At 40.3% G+C, this 19,373-nt stretch overlaps 1 protein-coding gene across 5 annotated transcripts in view; it reads right to left on the bottom strand.

Annotated features, from left to right (window-relative positions):
* Positions 1-19,373, bottom strand: part of znf423 (zinc finger protein 423) — a 283,900-nt gene that overhangs the window by 231,461 nt on the left and 33,066 nt on the right. For all 5 annotated transcript variants that reach the window (XM_057835817.1, XM_057835819.1, XM_057835820.1 and 2 more), the window contains exon 3: positions 4,408-4,599. In XM_057835817.1, coding sequence (XP_057691800.1) covers positions 4,408-4,599 — 192 coding nt within the window. The remainder of the gene's footprint in view (positions 1-4,407; positions 4,600-19,373) is intronic.

The following is a 19,373-nucleotide window of genomic DNA, read 5'->3' as shown; positions in this document are numbered from 1 at the left end:
AAATGCCCCGGCCCAATCGTTTCAGTCTCTCCATTAACCCGTTCATGTATGAATTACGATAACCTATATCAGGATACTTTCCTCAAGTGTTTTTAGAACTCTACTGTATAGGCATGATCAGAAATAATAACCTAGCTGTTAATTGTAGTGACCACTGTACCTGACAGGGCTAATTACAGCAGTGCTAGTAATGACTATGACTCAGTGAATATGTGTGTGTATTGTAACTGGAGGTACCAAGTATCAAATTTCGTTTTGTGGTAACAAGATCATGACGCAGGGAAATAATACAGTGGGGCAAATAAGTATTTAGTCAACCACCAATTGTGCAAGTTCTCCCACTTGAAAAGATTAGAGAGGCCTGTAATTGTCAACATGGGTAAACCTCGACCATGAGAGACAGAATGTGTAAAAAAAACAGAAAATCACATTGTTTGATTTTTAAAGAATTTATTTCCAAATTAGAGTGGAAAATAAGTATTTGGTCAAGCCAGATTTCTGGCTGTCAAAGAGGTTTAACTTCTTCTAACGAGGTCTAACGAGGCTCCACTCATTACCTGTATTAATGGCACCTGTTTTAACTCATTATCGGTATAAAAGACACCTGTCCACAACCTCAGTCGGTCACACTCCAAACTCCACTATGGCCAAGACCAAAGAGCTGTCGAAAGACACCGGAGACAAAATTGTAGACCTGCACCAGGCTGGGAAGACTGAATCTGCAATAGGTAAAACGCTTGGTGTAAAGAAATCAACCGCTCTGTCAGCACCTACAGGACAATAGTTTATTTGAACAGTTCCAGTCTGGCTTTCGAGCTCATCATAGCACTGAAACCGCATTAGTTAAAGTAACTAATGACTTGTTACTTGCCGCTGACGTTGGATTAGTCTCGATCCTGGTTCTGCTGGACCTGAGCGCAGCCTTTGACACAATCGACCATAATATCTTATTGCAGAGATTAGAATGTGACATAGGCATTAGAGGAGCAGCCCTCTGCTGGTTTAAATCATATTTATCTAATAGGTACCAGTTTGTCAATGTAAACCAGCAATCATCATCGTACTCTAGAGTTAGTTATGGTGTGCCGCAAGGATCTGTCCTCGGGCCCATCTTGTTTACGCTGTATATGCTTCCTCTAGGTAACATCATCAGAAAACATAGCATTAACTTTCATTGTTACGCTGACGACACACAACTGTATTTATCAATTAAACCTGAGCAGGTCAGGCAAGTAGAAAAACTAAGCGCCTGCGTCCGAGATATAAATACCTGGATGAGCACTAACTATCTTCTACTTAACCCTGAAAAGACAGAAGTCCTTATAATAGGCTCGAAAAGTGTTAGAGACTCTTTATCTGCCCAGATAGTCACTCTGGACAATGTAAGTGTAGCCTCCAGCGCCACAGTTAAAAACCTAGGAATTTTATTTGACCCTGACTTATCGTTTAAAGCACACATTAAACAAACCTGTAGAACGGCTTTCTTTCACCTGCGCAACATCGCCAAAATTAGAAATATTTTATCTAAAAGCGATGCAGAAAAATTAATTCACGCGTTCGTTACATCGAGATTGGATTACTGTAACTCCCTACTTGCAGCTTGTCCTAAAAGCTCTCTAAAAGGTCTTCAGCTAGTCCAAAACGCAGCAGCAAGACTTTTAACAGGAACCAATAGAAGAGAGCACATCACCCCTGTGCTCCAGGCACTTCACTGGCTTCCAGTCGAGTTTAGAATTAAATTTAAAATACTCCTTCTTACATTTAAGACCATTAATGGGTTGGGGCCATCTTATCTCACCGATGCTCTGGTTCCATACCGCCCCAACAGAACACTCCGATCTCAGAATGCAGGTCTACTGGTAGTTCCCAGGGTTCATAAAAGTACTGTCGGAGCTAGAGCCTTTAGCCACCAAGCCCCTGTTTTATGGAATCAGCTTCCAGCTAGTATTAAAGAAGCCGAGACAGTTTGCACATTTAAGATTAGATTAAAAACGTTCCTATTCGACAAAGCTTATAGTTAGGCTAGTTGAAGTCGGAATAGACTCACAGTTTAAGTTGCACTAGAAGCTATAATGCTGGGGGGCAGTACAGCCGCTGAGTTCTATCTCCTTTTCTTACTCTACCTACCACTTGTCTTACTTTATTTCTATTTTCCAATGTTAATATCTAGTTGTCTAGTCTCTTCATCACTAGTCACCCGGTGTCCCCTTTCCCCCCTCCCCTCTGGGGAGGGGCTATTTTTCAGCTGCAGCCTCCTGACTGTCCGGACCCCTGGCTGGATAGACGTCCTCGCTGCTACCCCCGTCTCATCTGACTAGAGGGACCTCTTCTTGCTCCTTTACTCCACTGTATTTTTACGGACTATAATTTCGCTTGCTAATTTCCATTAGCCGTTCTGGGGTTCCTGTCTATCCGTCCTGGGAGTGGATCTCTCCTGACTGTGGTACTCCCCAAGGTTTCTCATTTTTCTCCCAATTGACTCTGGAGTTTTTGGAGTTTTTCCTTGCCGGCATGGAGGGTCTTAAGGATAGGGGATACCCAGGACTTGAACTGTATCTATTCATCTTTGTTGCTTCATTTCTAATTGTGTATCATATTGCCTCTGTAAAGTCCTTTGAGACCTCTGTTGTGATTGAGGGCTATACAAATAAAATTGAATTGAATTGAATTGAATTGAACCGTGGGAGCAATTATTAGAAAATGGAAGACATACAAGACCAGTGATAATCTCCCTCGATCTGGGGCTCCTTGCAAGATCTCAACCCGTGGCGTCAAAATGATAGCAAGAACGGTGTATGTATGTATCGAGAGATTTTGAGTCAAAATCTCCTTCCATCAGCAAGGGCATTGAAGATGAGATGTGGCTGGGTCTTTCAGCATGACAACGATCCCAAACACACAGCCAAGGCAACAAAGGAGTGGCTTCGTAAGAAGCATTTCAAGGTCCTGGAGTGGCCTAGCCAGTCTCCAGATCTCTACCCCATAGAAAATCTGTGGAGGGAGTTGAAAGTCCGTGTTGCCCAACGACAGCCCAAAAACATCACTGCTCTAGAGGTGATCTGTATGGAGGAATGGCCCAAAATACCAGCAACAGTGTGTGAAAAGCTTGTGAAGAGTTACAGAAAATGTTTGGCCTCTGTTATTGCCAACAAAGGGTACATAACAAAGTATTGAGATGAACTTTTGGTATTGACCAAATAATTATTTTCCACCATGATTTGCAAATAAATTATTTAAAAATCAAACAATGTGATTTTCTGTTTTTTTTTTTTTTTCCACATTCTGTCTCTCATGGTTGAGGTTTACCCATGTTGACAATTACAGCCCTTTCTAATATTTTCAAGTGGGAGAACTTGCACAATTAGTGGTTGACTAGATACTTATTTGCCCCACTGTATTCTTTCTTTCCTTCATTTTCTGGATCACTTATACGATTGCATGTTAGTTTGGAAAATCGACCGGATCCACCAAATTTTTACACGAGTGACTTCCGGTCTGCCCGGTCTTCTAGCTAGTAGTATTGATGCAGGAGGGCCGCGTCTCGCGTCAAATAATAAACTCTGCCGTTCTTTCACGTGCATCGCGTTGAGCCGCTTCTGGGACGCGTCTAACACGCGGCCGCACTGCGACTGGTGTGCATTGGCTGATTGACTTTAACGGCCGCGTTTCACTGCGTTCTCGCGGCGGCCACGTTGTCGCGCCGTTGACGTTTCTAATTTACTGTCCTACCGTGTTAGTCATCATTATAGTAGAGAAGACGGAGTAAATATAATCTAGACATAGAAACTGTAACCCGATCAACTCACAGCCTCGAAAAGTAAGGGTTACATTACGTCAGAAACTCGTTCGGTACGCCTCCGTTCCGAACCGAGCACCAAGTACCGAAACGGCTCAATACGAATACATGTACCGTTACACCCTTATAACCGACCATTCAAAGTCAACTTCCTTCTCTATGGAAATTTTAGCTTTAAATTTGCCTTTTTGCATCATCTTGGAATGTGAGAGAAAACCATGCACAGCCTCGAAAAGTAAGGGTTACATTACGTCAGAAACTCGTTCGGTACGCCTCAATTCCGAACCGAGCACCAAAGTACCGAAACAGTTCAATACGAATACATGTACCGTTACACCCTTATAACTGACCATTCAGTCAACTTCCTTCTCTATGGAAATTTTAGCTTTAAATTTGCCTTTTTGCATCATCTTGGAATGTGAGAGAAAACCATGCAGACACGAGGACATAATTGAAGATTCAAACCTCGGATCTCAAAAAGTAATATTGTTGTGCCAATAACATGCTGCCCTCCAAATAAGCATGAAGATGTAAAGTTAGAGACATTGAAAAACCCATAGCAGATTAAGTCGTATGAATGCACACAATACATGCATGCAATGGTTACCCACCTGCTGGACAGTGGTTCGTTCTATGTTCTGTTAGTTCCGCCAAACATTCAAAGTCTTGCTGACAGTTGTCACAGGTGAATATGGAGTCATCGTCGAGCTCGTCGTCATGTTCACCGGGCTCTTCTTGTTCCCTATCCTCAGGAACAGCCCCGCGTTCGTCCTTGGACTCAAGTGCTTTGACTGTTGTTGAGTCTGAGGAAACACGATACATCCATCCATCATGATCATTATTACTGACAACTCTGGTAAACATTTGCATAAACCTTCCTATCATAATCATGCCTAAAAAATGTTTATGGCACATTTTTTATGTTTAAACATAAACACACTAAACAAGTTGACATTAAACATTTTGAAAAAATGCTTTCCCTTGTCACTTGTCATTTTGTGTAGGGTGATTTCAAACATCCTTTCATATTTTATTTAAAAAAAAAAAAAAAAATGCTGTGACATTTTGGATTTTGTTTGTATTCACAAGTAAAAAGTAATTATTCTTTACCAACTACGCCATTTGTGTTCCTTTCATTTTAGCAAGCTGAATGAATTACAGTGACAAATAACATATCTATAAGGCACTCCAGCATGTGGCTTAGCCGGTGTAATTGTGCTCGAGAGTCATGTGCGAGGCAATCAGTGGAGGGTTACCATGGTCCAATGCTCTCTGCCCTATTGTGTCTCCATTTTCACACCTTATTATCACTTTTTAAATGCTGAGATTCCAGTAGGACTGACGCCTATGGCACGGGGGAACAGAATGAAAAATGGCCAAAGAACATGAATGGCACTGCTAGGGTGCTGGGTTGAATTTCATTTCATTCTGTTGTCTGAATTTTATTTTTTTTCCCCAACTTTTACGGCAATATACTGTACGCTGCACTATGGCACGGCCATTGTGTAACAGAAAAAGTCCCTCTTCAACCATAAAGTTGAAAGTTAACTGTACAAAATGTCTTGGTCCAATAGAATGGCGACTGTAGGGTAAAAAAAAATTTCACTGAATCATTAGTTGACTAAGACGTGCTCCCAGATGACACAGTCCATCTCTACCATCAGAGTAAAGTAAATGCAAAGCTGAACATGAGAAGTTATAGTCACCCAAAGATCCAACCACTGCATCTATTACTGACTAATTCATTATGGGAAGGTGTGATGGGAAAGAGGGATACTGGGAGGTGGGGAATGAGGGACTGCAGTGATGAGATGCAGTGGGAGAGGACATTAGTGACGGAAGGATAGAAGGAGGCCGAGATAAACGGATGGGGATGAAGAGAAGGAGGGTGTTGGCCATCTGTCCAGTGGTGAAAGTACCGTCTGGCTGGAGAGAGTGCCTGAATTCTGCACACAGACTTGCAAATTCACATTTAAACAAAAAATACACAATGAATGGACACAGTGATCATAAGAAAATCACTAAGTATTCATGGATACAGTCCAAATTCAGATGCACGCCAACTTCCAGCAATCAGAATTGATGAATGGAGAATGACATATGCAACTGTTGCATTGGATTTCATTCCAATGTACATATGAGAATACCTGTACACTTGCTTCAAAGAAATCCGGTGTTGTGTAGAATATCTACCATCAGCACCATTAAACGCTTGCAAAAATATTACAAAACAATTCAACACTCAGATACAGTACATAAAACGCAACATTTTCCCAAATACAAACACTTACATGCGCACACAAGTGAATTGCAGGGGTTTGTGGTACCAGAGGTGAGGGCAGTGCCAAATCCAGTACATGCCAACACAACCTGCTGTCATGGCAACAGTGGGGCAAGCCAGATGAAACCATCACCCTCACACTCAGGAAGAAACTTAATATTTCTGTGGTGGTGGGGGGGATTGACATGCGTGTGAGTGTGCGTGCCCATGTTGCAGCATTTTGATGCCTTTCATCTCATCGATACCCCCATCCTCACTCTTTTCTTGGGTCAGTTGTGCAATATGACAACACATATCATAGATGGGATATAAAATGCTGATCGTACGTAATACTCTTCAATCGGTTATATTGTTACATTTACCTACTGGGGGAATACTGTCATTTGGGTCATTATGGAGAACATTTGGGCTTCAAAAAAGTTTACAGATCAATGGTAAAAAAAACTTTTTATTGTTAATGTATTTGGCGTTCACAATACTTGGTATAACCACATCAACAGGGTTGCAAAACCGTACAAATTTTAGCTTTCACTCAGGATAGAAGATGTTACTGCTGAACAAGATGACAAATTTACTTTGGAATTAATCTAATTACGCATATGCATAACAGGGTTGCATGAGGTCAACGTTATCAAAATCCAGTAGTTTCAGATAAAGTTGATGATCAATTGGTCGATTACTTGTGGTAGCCGTAGTTTGAAATAATGCTAATTGGAATACATATCACCAACAGCTTCTGAAGTGAAACAAAAAAAACAGCCATATGAAGAGAAACAGACATATGAAGAGAGATTTCATCAGTATGATCAAGTTGGATTCATACGTTTTTTTCTTTTTTCTTTTTCATATACTGTGTGCAACTAGCTGGTTTAACTATTCAAAATGATAAAAAAGTCTTTGGAATGTCAAAGCTTGGAAAATAACAATCATTAAAACGTGCATGTGATCATATGAAATTTAGACGTATACTAAGACAAAGTTTGCATGCATGTCTTGTTTGACAGCATATAAACCTGGATTTAGATGTGGAAAAATGCCTGTTTGATGCCCCAAGGGGTGACATGCAATAAAGTAATGTTTGAGGTTGTAGGCATTGCCCGGAGTAATCTGAGGACAATGGCTTTTTATTAACAGGTACAAATATAAATATGCAAACGGACACCTCAGGAATAATTAGGTCACTTTGCATATCTGCTGGAATGATACATGCCATATTTGTGTGTGTGTGTGTGCGTGGAGTATTACTGAAGCATGCATTTGTGTGTGTGTTTGTGTACACCCTGGGTAATTAGATAAAGAGAAGTGAATTAGCAGTGTCCACGTGCAGAGGGATGTTACACATCCTAACCCCGCCCAGATGAGCCCCGCTAAGCACCACTCGTTAGGCTCATAGAGGAGTGTGTGGGTGCGTGGGTGTGTGTGTGTCTCATTAGCCAAGTTTAAATGAGTTTTTGTGGGCTGTAGTAAGTTATAAACGGTGGGATGCACTATAAAATGTATGTTCATATAGAGCTGACTTATTAGAAAACCTACCCAAGCATAGCATGAATAAATAATCATCTGTATGTCACATTTAAATGTAGACAGGGGGACTGTACAAACCCAAATATTCGGTTTTAAAGTACCTGTGACACGAAAAAGCATGTTTATTTCATAATACATGCGGTATTTAATGGTCCTAAATGAAATGGGCCACTTGGATGTGTGAAGAAGCGATCGATATATTTATTCAATTTTTTGAATCCCGCGCAATGAAAATGAAAGACTTCCGGCTTCGGTCTTGCATTGAGGAAGAGGGCGATGTGACATGTACGGAAGAAGGAGTCCTCTTCACTATACAGCCGTACTGTTGTATGAGATGGACTAAGGATTCTGCTGATTTGGGGGATTAATACGTTTATTTTTCGCATCACGCCAGTCAAACGGCTGCAGAAAAATCTTGCTGTAGGGAGAAGCGTGTGCGCCTTTTTGGGGTTTCAAAAGGTTCCCATTCATCGGTGCATATTGGCCAAAACAAGCCCTACTACTGTGGGACCATGGGACTTACGAGGAAGTGAGTAAACATCGTGTTTTGTATTATGTCAAATACTGGGAACATTTTAATATGTAGGTGGCTTGCATTTTGTGGCTGACATGCTCCTTGTCCCTTCAGCCGACGACCGGAGGCTTTTCGCACATCCCCCCCGCCAGCAGAGCACTATACTCGGCTTATTGCCTTCTTCATATGCCCGGTGTTCTGTCAAATTTTCTGACCGATCAGAAATTGCAACTTTGTGTTAAAAATAGCCGTGAATACAGCGATTACAAAGTAAACACTACAAACTTTTTGTATATAAAGAACTACTTACGTTTGATCATGGATGAGCATGTAAAAAGCCCTCCTCATTCACATTAGTTGCACAACAACTGCAGCTGCTCTCGTATGACTCTCGCTGTTTACGTCTTCACCGTGTAGTAAAGCATTATTTTGCCATATTCGTGTTGACCATTTGGCAGCTACACGCTCCTCCGACGTCGGCCGGTTTGTTCGGCAGTCATTGTCCAGCTGCTTCCCCGGCGAGCTCTCCTGTCCGTAGTAGCAGGGGAACGAGCTGTAAATTGCTCTCCGCTGGGCGGGTTGCCGACTGGCGAAGACAATCGACAACCCAGTCGTCATGTGAAATGATCCGGGCTAGTTATGTGTGATTTTCTGCTTCGAAGGCTTTGAAAAAGGGCTGCAGCTATCGAATATTTTAGTAATCGAGTAATCGACTGAAAATCCTATCGATTACTTGAGTAATCGGATAAAACAAATATTTTTTTAGGTAAAGCGCAATTACAAATACACATGAGAAAACAAGACATTTCATCTAATACTGAACCATTTCCAGTCAATCAGTGTCTTTATTTTCGGTGTACATTGTTGAAAACAGCCAACAACTGCCTCTCAGATGTGACTAGAATAAAAAAAAAAAAACAATTCACTGCTTCCACTCCAAAAACTTTTAGATCTTATATATAAAAAAGTATATATAAAATATATATTTCTTACCTAAAAATGCCATTACGTTTGATAACACACATCACTTAAAAGTTAGGTGTTTTTCCCACGTGTTTCAATTGAATTTCCATTTGTGTCAAGCCATTTTTAAGTTCTAGTTAAGTTTAAGTTAGTCTAAACTGTAAGTCCTGATAGGATTTTGAGTTTTTGCAGTGTTCAAAACAAATGTATTGTAACATATCAGGTTATAATATGGCGGGGATATTTGCATGCGTTCTTGAATGCACTCCGTGACGTGCGGGGGTGAGGGAGGTGCGGGAGTGCGAGAGACGTGCCTTCCTGTTGTTGTTGTCGTTCCACAAGTTCCCAAAAAAAGAAATAATTGCAACCTAACGAAGCGAGTGAGTCTTTGTCAACATTACAGTATGATACCTGCTGTATTGGAGGACATTAGGGACCAGTGCTACTTGGTGTTTTATCCAGCAATGACCACTGAGCTAAAATTGACAGTTAGCTTTATCATATTTTCATTTTACACCCTCATCACTCTACAGCGCTATGTTTTCACAGATTAAATAAATGTATGTAAGACAAGTTAGCCACGCATCGACAGTGGTCTTAATTAATAGAAACCTAGCCCTCCGCAGGGCTAACATTACGTGAGCGAGTGACAGTAACGTTAATCTTATTTATTAGCGCTTAGAAGTATACTGCTTTAAGATGGCGGCTGTTTACTAACACCGCTGACTCTATCATTTCGTATCTAGTTCAACATACATGTGATATCTATGAGACACATCAGATGCTACCTGCTATCACCGTAGGATCATGTGGGCTAGTTTTTAGCAACGCCGGCGTAGTTTGTAGCGGCTGTCGGCTGCAGAAAGGTTTTTTATAATTTTTCATTGCTTATTCCTCTACGCACGTGACATCAGCGCGTTGTCCCGCATTAAAAGTAGTCTGGGCAAAACATGATGCTTAGAGCTGGCAAAATTAATCGTTTCCTTGAGGTGAATAAAATTACTCGGATCAGTTTTTAAACTCGAGTTACTCGAGTTGCTCGAGTATTCGTTTCAGCTCTACTTTGAAACATCACTCGGTTCGGTTTAGCAAATCGGCTAGCTGTCACGCCTCTTGGTTTGTTTGCATTCTCCGAAGCCGGGGAAGGGAAATGACATAAGCCCGATTTAGGTGGCATAAAATATCGTTCGGGAGGTGCAACAGTAAAGGAGTAAAGTCGACAGTTTTGACCATTATGGAGTCATTCTGCCTTGTCGTCCTGAATAAATGCATTTTTATTATGTAATATTCCATTTAGCACAAGACTGTTATTTGTCATGACCTGACCATGCCATTTATTTAGCTATTGGGGAAAAATACTTGGATCAAAAGAATATCCTGTAAAAAAAAAATTGGAGTAGAGAGACTGAAACAATGACATTTTGCGGCTCTCTTCGTCGCGTTTTCCTCATTCTGGATAATTCCCCCTCAATGGGCTGCATACTAATTCAGATGAAATCGTTACTCCACTGACGTCATCCACCGTTTGGGGACGCTAGAGCCCTATAATGGTTGGCGTGGCTAACCGGCAGATTAAAAGACTAATTTCTCGTCATCTGCACTTAGCTAAATTGTTTTATATAGTCGAATTGTCTCAAAATATGATTCTAATTCACATAATAATGCTATTTAAGACTTTCTTTCTCCTGTCGTACGCACTTTAACCATCACATTGAGTGATAACCTGCAAAATTAAAAAAAAAAAAATTCTGATTACGATTTGCATTCTCAAATCAATTTTACAAAACTTTAACAACATTATACCAAATGAGGTGAAAACTACCTGAGAAGCTTGCCACTAAATAGTGTCTTAACGCGCGAGTAGTTTAATTTAGTACTCATCTGATTTCATTTTAGTAAATTGCGCGTATTACATTTGTATTATAAGTTACAAAATGTCACAAAAACATAGCCACTATGGAACAACTTAGAGGCATCAAGTAATGGATTGTGTTCAATTTTGCGAGCTTGACTTCAGTAATTTTTTTTTCTCTGAAAAAAGAAATGTGCTGTTCACTTAAATCAGGGGTCAGTAACGTTTTTGACCGAGAGCGCCAAAACACCAAACAATATTTTAAAATATGATTCCACGAAAGCCATACACTGTTACTGTACATACGGTTGCCAGCTTGCCCAAGTATGTTTTGTGATCATTGTTTTTTTCCGGGAGCGCATTTGACCGCATCATGCGGGAGTGAGAGTGAGGGCATGCTTGGCTTTTACGAGCAGTTGCCGAGTCGCGATTTGCAAAAAATCTTTAGAAAACAACAACTAAAGCCTGACATCTTTAATTAAATTTAAAAATAAAAACAGACAGAGACTGAGAGCTGTTGAAGAAGATTCCTGCCAGTTTTTGGGCTTTGTGTTCATCTTAACAGGTTTCACACTGAGTAAGTATAAATACTGACAAATTATTTTATAATTAAATATACTGTACAGAAAGTAATTTTGGAACATTTTGGTGTGGTGTGCCGCGAGATTTTTTCCAATGTAAAAACGTCCCGTGACTCAGAAAAAGGTTGAAAAACACTGCTCTATTCATCCTATCGTGATCTGTCGTCATTCAATTGAACCAATCTGAGCAGCGAATGAAGGCAATTTCTAGCCAATCACAGATAAGGGGGGCGGGCCGAGGAGCCGGCCATTGGGTACTGCGATTGGATAGGGATTGCTTCGCTTACAGAAATGGCAATTGAGCGGCTCCTCTGTTGCGAATTCGAATTGGAATGGGCATCCGTGTTTTTCTCAAGAAACTAAAGACGAACTCACGCCATGACAAAGATGCGGCCGAAAGTCAACATGAAGGGATAGCGCTGCCACCTCCTGCAGTTTCACTGACTGACACCATCATCAGAAAATATAACAGGTAAAAACGCCACTGTTCAGGCTAAATTTACGTTGAAGAAGTGTGCCCCCCCCAAAAAAATGTAATGCCCCCCCCCCGTAATTTCTTTCTGCAGCCGGGTCTGCTGATTCCACATTTAAAATTACGGGTTGGCGGAGAGCCAGATGCACTCATCAAAAGAGCCAGATGTGACTCGCGAGACAGGTTCCCCACCTCTGTCTTAAATGCTAGTTTAGGACTTTTTTAGCCAATTTCAAGAACAACTTTTGGGTGAAAGGAGAATTGATAAAAGTTGTAGGACTACTGCATTTGTTGCTAAAAAAAAAAAAATGTTTCTTTTAAGCAACAAATAAGGCTTTCTTTGAGATTTGTTGCTTAGAATAGGTGTTTTTTTAGCTTATTCTGAACATCATCAAATCAAGGCCTTTTAATCTTAAAAATATTTCTATGCCTATTTTAAGAATTATTGACTTTGGTTGTGTGCTCTATTTCAAGATTACTGAAGATTTAGTTTGTTTGGTTTTTTTTTTTTTTTTTAATTTATAGCTTTAAAAGGTTTGTCCATCTATAAGTGTTATCTTGATTTTTTATTTTATGATTTTTTTTTTTTAAGAAATTGAAGTTAGTAAAATTCACCATTACTTCACTTGTGTTTAGTAAATTTAAATTAAAACAAACTGTGTATTTGTCTAGTACTAAAGAAGTGTGTTTCTGCAGTGTAGCTTCACTTCCCTCTTTCTCGCAAATGTGAATGAGCTTTTCAGTGCTTTTTTTTTTATTTTTTTTTTATTACTTGTAGTGGACATAGCCACAGTCAGCATGACCATCACCTGGGGAGCTAATGAACTGGGAAATGTTCCTGAACTGTTCCTTAGTGCTAGAAGTCAACTGAAAGACAGTCCCAAAGCAATAGGCCTTAAATGGGAATAAAACATAGTGTAACACTGCAAAGGAAAGGCGCTTACTTACAGTATGTGTTAGATTTGGCAAGCAGAAAGTGGTACTTTGGCTTGACTTGCACACAGCTGCTCAGGGGGATGAATATCTGCAGGCCAAGTGTACATAAAACACCTACATCCACATGCGCATGTCCGCACAAACCTTAAAGAGGCATCAAAAGGTGTGGAAAAGTGTGTGTGGTGCTTCCAGCAGAATGTTTAGAAAGCAAACAGCCCTGACACAAGGCTTTCATTCTGCTCCATGTCGTCACTGCAGCCGAATTCACAGGCACCTGGCTGTATCAAGCACCTTCAGCGGGGCCACCAACAACAAGCTGTGATGTTCAAATCAAACCTGCACTGGGTTGCCCACTGACGTTATTGATGTCTCTTCAGACACGCGCGACCAATGTCACATAGTATGCATCACACACAAGCTGCCCACAGCAGACATGCTCTAATTGGAATGTTACATTAAGCGGTGGGCCAGAGCAAACACTATCTCGTATGTGTGTTCTTGTAATTCTCTTGTTAAAGGTTATAATTGAGTAGTCTGTGTGTCTTTGCCAATCGAGTAATAACTTTATTACATGAAAGAAATGTTAAGCACGATCCAATATTTTACTTTCTACATACCAGGAAATTCCAAAACTCTACCACTACCTGATATTGTTTATTACTTCTTCTCCTTTTGGCAAAAAGGAACCAAAATCTGTGATTAACTCATTCAGTGCCAATGACAGTGATAGACGTCCACACCATTTCAACTGCGAGGGCTGGCAGAGATCAATATATACTGTAATATATATATATATATATGTTACAATTTACACATATCTTGAATAGCAACCTCGTGAGACCAAAGATTTTTTATTTTTGCAATGCATTTTTCCAGGGGTGGCAAAGTCTGATCCTCGTGAGTCTCAATCCAGCCTGTTTTCCAGGTTTCTCTCCTCCAACATGCATGAACAAAATAATCATTGTCTCCGGAGGAGGGTTTTTAGGAGATGAGAACAAATTTTTCAGAATGTTGAAGTTGAGTTATTCAACTTCACCATCGGCTATTGCGTTTTCTTCTCGAGATTCTGCCTGTGGCTCATACATGTATGGTACAGCAATTTTAGGAAGCGTTTCACCATCGTCAGACCATTAATCCTCCTCAAAACCATCTTCCATGAAAACAAAAACATTTTCATTACCGTATATTCAATGTCTGAATAGCTGAAGAAATACGAGTTGTCAGACAAATTGCTCTCTATGGTGATTGTATGTTCTGTTGTGTATGTACACACACCCGCCCGTGATGTGACAGCTGCTAGCACAGTGTTTTTCAACTAGTAAGCCGCGGCACACTGGTGTGCCGTGAGAGATTCTCAGAGGTGCCGCGAGAAATTATCCAATATTGCATTTTTTTTTTTTTTTACGTCGTTGGGCGGAGTTGCAGTAAGAAGGACACACTAGGTAGAAGATTCCGGTTGTGTGCAGATGAGCGAGGTATTTCTTCTGTCGCGTTCAAGAACTGCTCGGATTTCTAGCCATCAGCCACCTTGTTGTCCGCGACAATGTGGAGCCCAGCACGTCTAATGGACATCATTTGATCAGACTCATCAAGTGTTGATATACACAAAAGTGTCCTTTCCATTTTATCCATATGTGACGCCCATCAATCCTCCCCCTGTATTTTATTCCAACACATTGTCGAGGACAGAAAGGTGGCTGATGGCTAAAAATCCGAGCAGTTCTTGAACGCGACATTAGCAGCTATCCAACAGTGCCATGGTGCCAAGCAAGCTTAAACGCCATCTCCAAACGAAACACCCGTCACTTCAAAATAAGTCGATGGACTATTTTGTTCACCTTCGTGAAAACACAGAGGAACAGCCAACTTTTTTGAGAAAAACTAAAAAAGTAAATGAGAAAGCCCTGAAAGCTGTACCTTGTTGCTCAACTGCTAAATCAAAAAAGTCCCACACTGTGGCGAAGACATTAATACAATCTGCCTGCAAAGCCATTGTCAGTGAGATGCTCGGCCCTGATACGGTTCAAGACATTGCCAAAGTCTGATAATGTCTGATAATTTTATGCTTTTCAAGCTAATTGCGATAAAAAAAAAAAAAAAAACAGAGAGAGACTGAGAGCTGTTGAAGATGAGCTTCGTGTGTGTCTTTCTTCCATTCCTGCCAGGATATCATCTTTGTGTCATGGAAACATGCTCATATTTCACACTGAGTAAGTATATGTATTAAGAAATTATTTTATAACGAAATATATTGTACAGAAAGTCATTTTGGAACATTTTTGGTTTGTGGTGTACTGCGAGATTTTTTTACAATGTAAAAACGTGCCGTGACTCAGAAAAGGTTGAAAAACACTGCTAGCAAACAATGTTCAGCCACGCTGTTGAATTGGCCGAGTGTCTCAGAACTCCCGCGGCGTGGGCAAGTGAAATCACCTTTTCTTCAGTAAGTATGGAAAATATTTAACAGAGGGTGACAGGTTATTTCTACATACACTATATAATAATAGAGATTAACAAAATTATGTGATTTTCAGAATGCGACATATTTCTTCTTTAAAACACAGCCTGTCAAGGATGAGAACGAAAATGGCAGAGAAAAGCTGATAATGTGGAGTGATGATGCTGCCAGTCAGTACATGATAGGTTTTGTTTATCAGACATCCCAAGTAGGCTATGAATGGTCATTTTTGTTTATGTTGTTATTCATCATTTCTATTGCTTCCATTCATCAGATTAAATAAAAATTTCATGACTTGACAATGCTGCCCCACAAGTCTCAATGTTGCTTCAATGGTTCTGAGCACAGCAAAGGGGAGCGTGATGGAGAGATTGGCTTCCTCTCCCAGCCCTCAGAAGAGGCGTGCACTCTAGAAAAAACTTCCACAACGCCTAGGACATGGTTGAGTCTCTGTCCGAGAAGCATGGCACGGCCCTGAGGTACCAGTTATATTTGTTTTTCATCCAAGCCGATGTGTCTTTTCACCCAATGACTATGAAATGACAAGGAGTGGGGAAATCATCTTTAAAGTGATCCTCTGATTTAAATACATGCAGGCTCTAATAAACCACAATTGTTCTCTTGTACTAAAATATGTTGTTAGAAACACATAAAATGTTAAAGCAAAGGCAATATTTTATAATATTTAGTCTATATTTTGACCGTTAGTTGGCGCCATGGTTTGCGGGCTTGCAGTGATGACGTAATTGGTATCTTTCCGAATGTGTAGCGTGTTCAACAATTGCTTATTGCTGCCTAAACTCGCGAAGTAAAATGCCACGATGTGCTGCTTTTGGATGCAATTTCCAGTCAAATGGAAAAAAGGGGAGTGAAGTGATTGGTCAAGGTGGAATTATTATTTTTAGTGAATAAATGTGCATAAGTGGAAGCTTCTCCCCCTTTTTGGTCCCTGTATGCATGTATCCTACCCACCACGCGTTACAACTGGCGCCTGAACATTTTTCCTGGATCCTCAGTCAAGTAAGGGTCCCATCGCGTCTGCAATAATGGTTTTGGATCTGTCCATTTATTTTTATTCGTCGGTCCCACAGCGGCTTTTCGGATCAGTATATTATGTGGAATCGACGGCCTAATCGCGGCTGCGATATTGTCATGGGATCGATCTAATTCCTGGATCTTCAAGTGAGTAAAAAACGCGGATTTGGATTACTATTGCTATCTTTTTGTTGACTATTCTTCGTGGGAGTTTTCCCCAAATCATACTAAATAATTAAAGCACAACAATGTTGGAGTTCGTCAGGGAATGCGTGTTTGCGTACTGCTGAGCTCCCGAGTGAAGAGTGGTCAAGGTGGAAATATTATTTTTGGTAATAAATGTGCATAGGTGGAAGCTTCTCCCCTTTCTGGTACTTTTATACACGTATCCTAGCTACCACGCGTTACAATGTACAAGACCTGGATTACAGAGGTGTGCTCTTTGGCCTGTACTGTATGTAAAGCACACGACAGCTCTGGATGCAAACAATCTACATAGTTATATTGGGAAAACGTTTGAAAATGCAATATGCTTACCTTGAATATCTGCTAATAAAACCGGAGTTCCCGAATCCCAACAGCATGCACTCTCGCTCCCAACCGGGGTTTCCAACAGGACTCTCTCACATCACCAGTTTTGCCCAACTTTTGTCTTATCAGGTATTTGCTGCACGCATTTTTCCCTGAAACTCGTCTTGTGAACGACCATCAGTGCTGTCCTGCTCTTCACTTTTCAGATCTGGTTCAAGTAGGAAGGGTATGTTTTAAGAATTACTTGTCTTAAAAATAGAGGATCCCTTTAAGAAATAGATACGTTTCTCTTACAAAATGTTACTTAAAGTGTTTGTTTATTTACCAGTATGGCTGTCCAAAACTTTTTTAAATTGAGAAAAATTTTCATAAGTCTCAAATATCTCTATTTTTATCTCACCTGATTTGACCTACTTTTCAGGTGTCAAAAAATGCCCTCCTGTTCAAAATGTTTCTTCTCTCAGAAAACAGAGATTTTAAGCTTCACCAATGATGAATCACACATGCATATAGGACAATTTTGAAATATGGCCAAATTGGGAGGTCTCAGAGCGAAACTTCAAGCCACATGAGTGTTTTTCGCCATATGTGTATTTTATAAAGGTTTTTTAAGCACAGTAAATTTAATAATTATATATAAATGTATATATATATATATATATATATATATATATATATATATATATATATATATATACAGTGCCTTGCAAAAGTATTCGGCCCCCTTGAATCTTGCAACCTTTCGCCACATTTCAGGCTTCAAACATAAAGATATAAAATTTTAATTTTTTGTCAAGAATCAACAAGTGGGACACAATCGTGAAGTGGAACAAAATTTATTGGATAATTTAAACTTTTTTAACTAATAAAAAACTGAAAAGTGGGGCGTGCAATATTATTCGGCCCCCTTGCATTAATACTTTGTAGCGCCACCTTTTGCTCCAATTACAGCTGCAAGTTGCTTGGGGTATGTTTCTATCAGTTTTGCACATCGAGAGACAGACATTCATGCCCTTTCTTCCTTGCAAAACAGCTCGAGCTCAGTGAGGTTGGATGGAGAGTGTTTGTGAACAGCAGTCTTCAGCTCTTTCCACAGATTCTCGATTGGATTCAGGTCTGGACTTTGACTTGGCCATTCTAACACCTGGATACGTTTATTTTTGAACCATTCCATTGTAGATTTGGCTTTATGTTTTGGATCATTGTCCTGTTGGAAGATAAATCTCCGTCCCAGTCTCAGGTCTTGTGCCGATACCAACAAGTTTTCTTCCAGAATGTTCCTGTATTTGGCTGCATCCATCTTCCCGTCAATTTTAACCATCTTCCCTGTCCCTGCTGAAGAAAAGCAGGCCCAAACCATGATGCTGCCACCACCATGTTTGACAGTGGGGATGGTGTGTTCAGGGTGATGAGCTGTGTTGCTTTTACGCCAAACATATTGTTTTGCATTGTGGCCAAAAAGTTCAATTTTGGTTTCATCCGACCAGAGCATCTTCTTCCACATGTTTGGTGTGTCTCCCAGGTGGCTTGTGGCAAACTTTAAACGAGACTTTGTATGGATATCTTTGAGAAATGGCTTTCTTCTTGCCACTCTTCCATAAAGGCCAGATTTGTGCAGTGTACGACTGATTGTTGTCCTATGGACAGACTCTCCCACCTCAGCTGTAGATCTCTGCAGTTCATCCAGAGTGATCATGGGCCTCTTGGCTGCATCTCTGATCAGTTTTTCCTTGTTTGAGAAGAAAGTTTGGAAGGACGGCCGGGTCTTGGTAGATTTGCAGTGGTCTGATGCTCCTTCCATTTCAATATGATGGCTTGCACAGTGCTCCTTGAGATGTTTAAAGCTTGGGAAATCTTTTTGTATCCAAATCCGGCTTTAAACTTCTCCACAACAGTATCTCGGACCTGCCTGGTGTGTTCCTTGGTTTTCATAATGCTCTCTGCACTTTAAACAGAACCCTGAGACTACCACAGAGAAGGTGCATTTATACGGAGACTTGATTACACACAGGTGGATTCTATTTATCATCATCGGTCATTTAGGACAACATTGGCTCATTCAGAGATCCTCACTGAACTTCTGGAGTGAGTTTGCTGCACTGAAAGTAAAGGGGCCGAATAATATTGCACGCCCCACTTTTCAGTTTTTTATTTGTTAAAAAAGTTTAAATTATCCAATAAATGTTGTTCCACTTCACGATTGTGTCCCACTTGTTGTTGATTCTAGACAAAAAAATTAAATTTCGTATCTTTATGTTTGAAGCCTGAAATGTGGCGAAAGGTTGCAAGATTCAAGGGGGCCGAATACTTTTGCAAGGCACTGTATATATATAGTTTATAAAGGAAAACAACTATTTGTACATATATATATGCATTTATCTTAACGTTTTAAAATAAAATAACAAATTAGACTCCAGTGGCTCCTTTCTT

The sequence above is a fragment of the Corythoichthys intestinalis genome, chromosome 5, assembly GCF_030265065.1.
Source record: "Corythoichthys intestinalis isolate RoL2023-P3 chromosome 5, ASM3026506v1, whole genome shotgun sequence".
NCBI classification, from domain to species: Eukaryota; Metazoa; Chordata; class Actinopteri; order Syngnathiformes; family Syngnathidae; genus Corythoichthys; species Corythoichthys intestinalis.
This window is presented reverse-complemented; position numbering and strand designations above follow the sequence as displayed.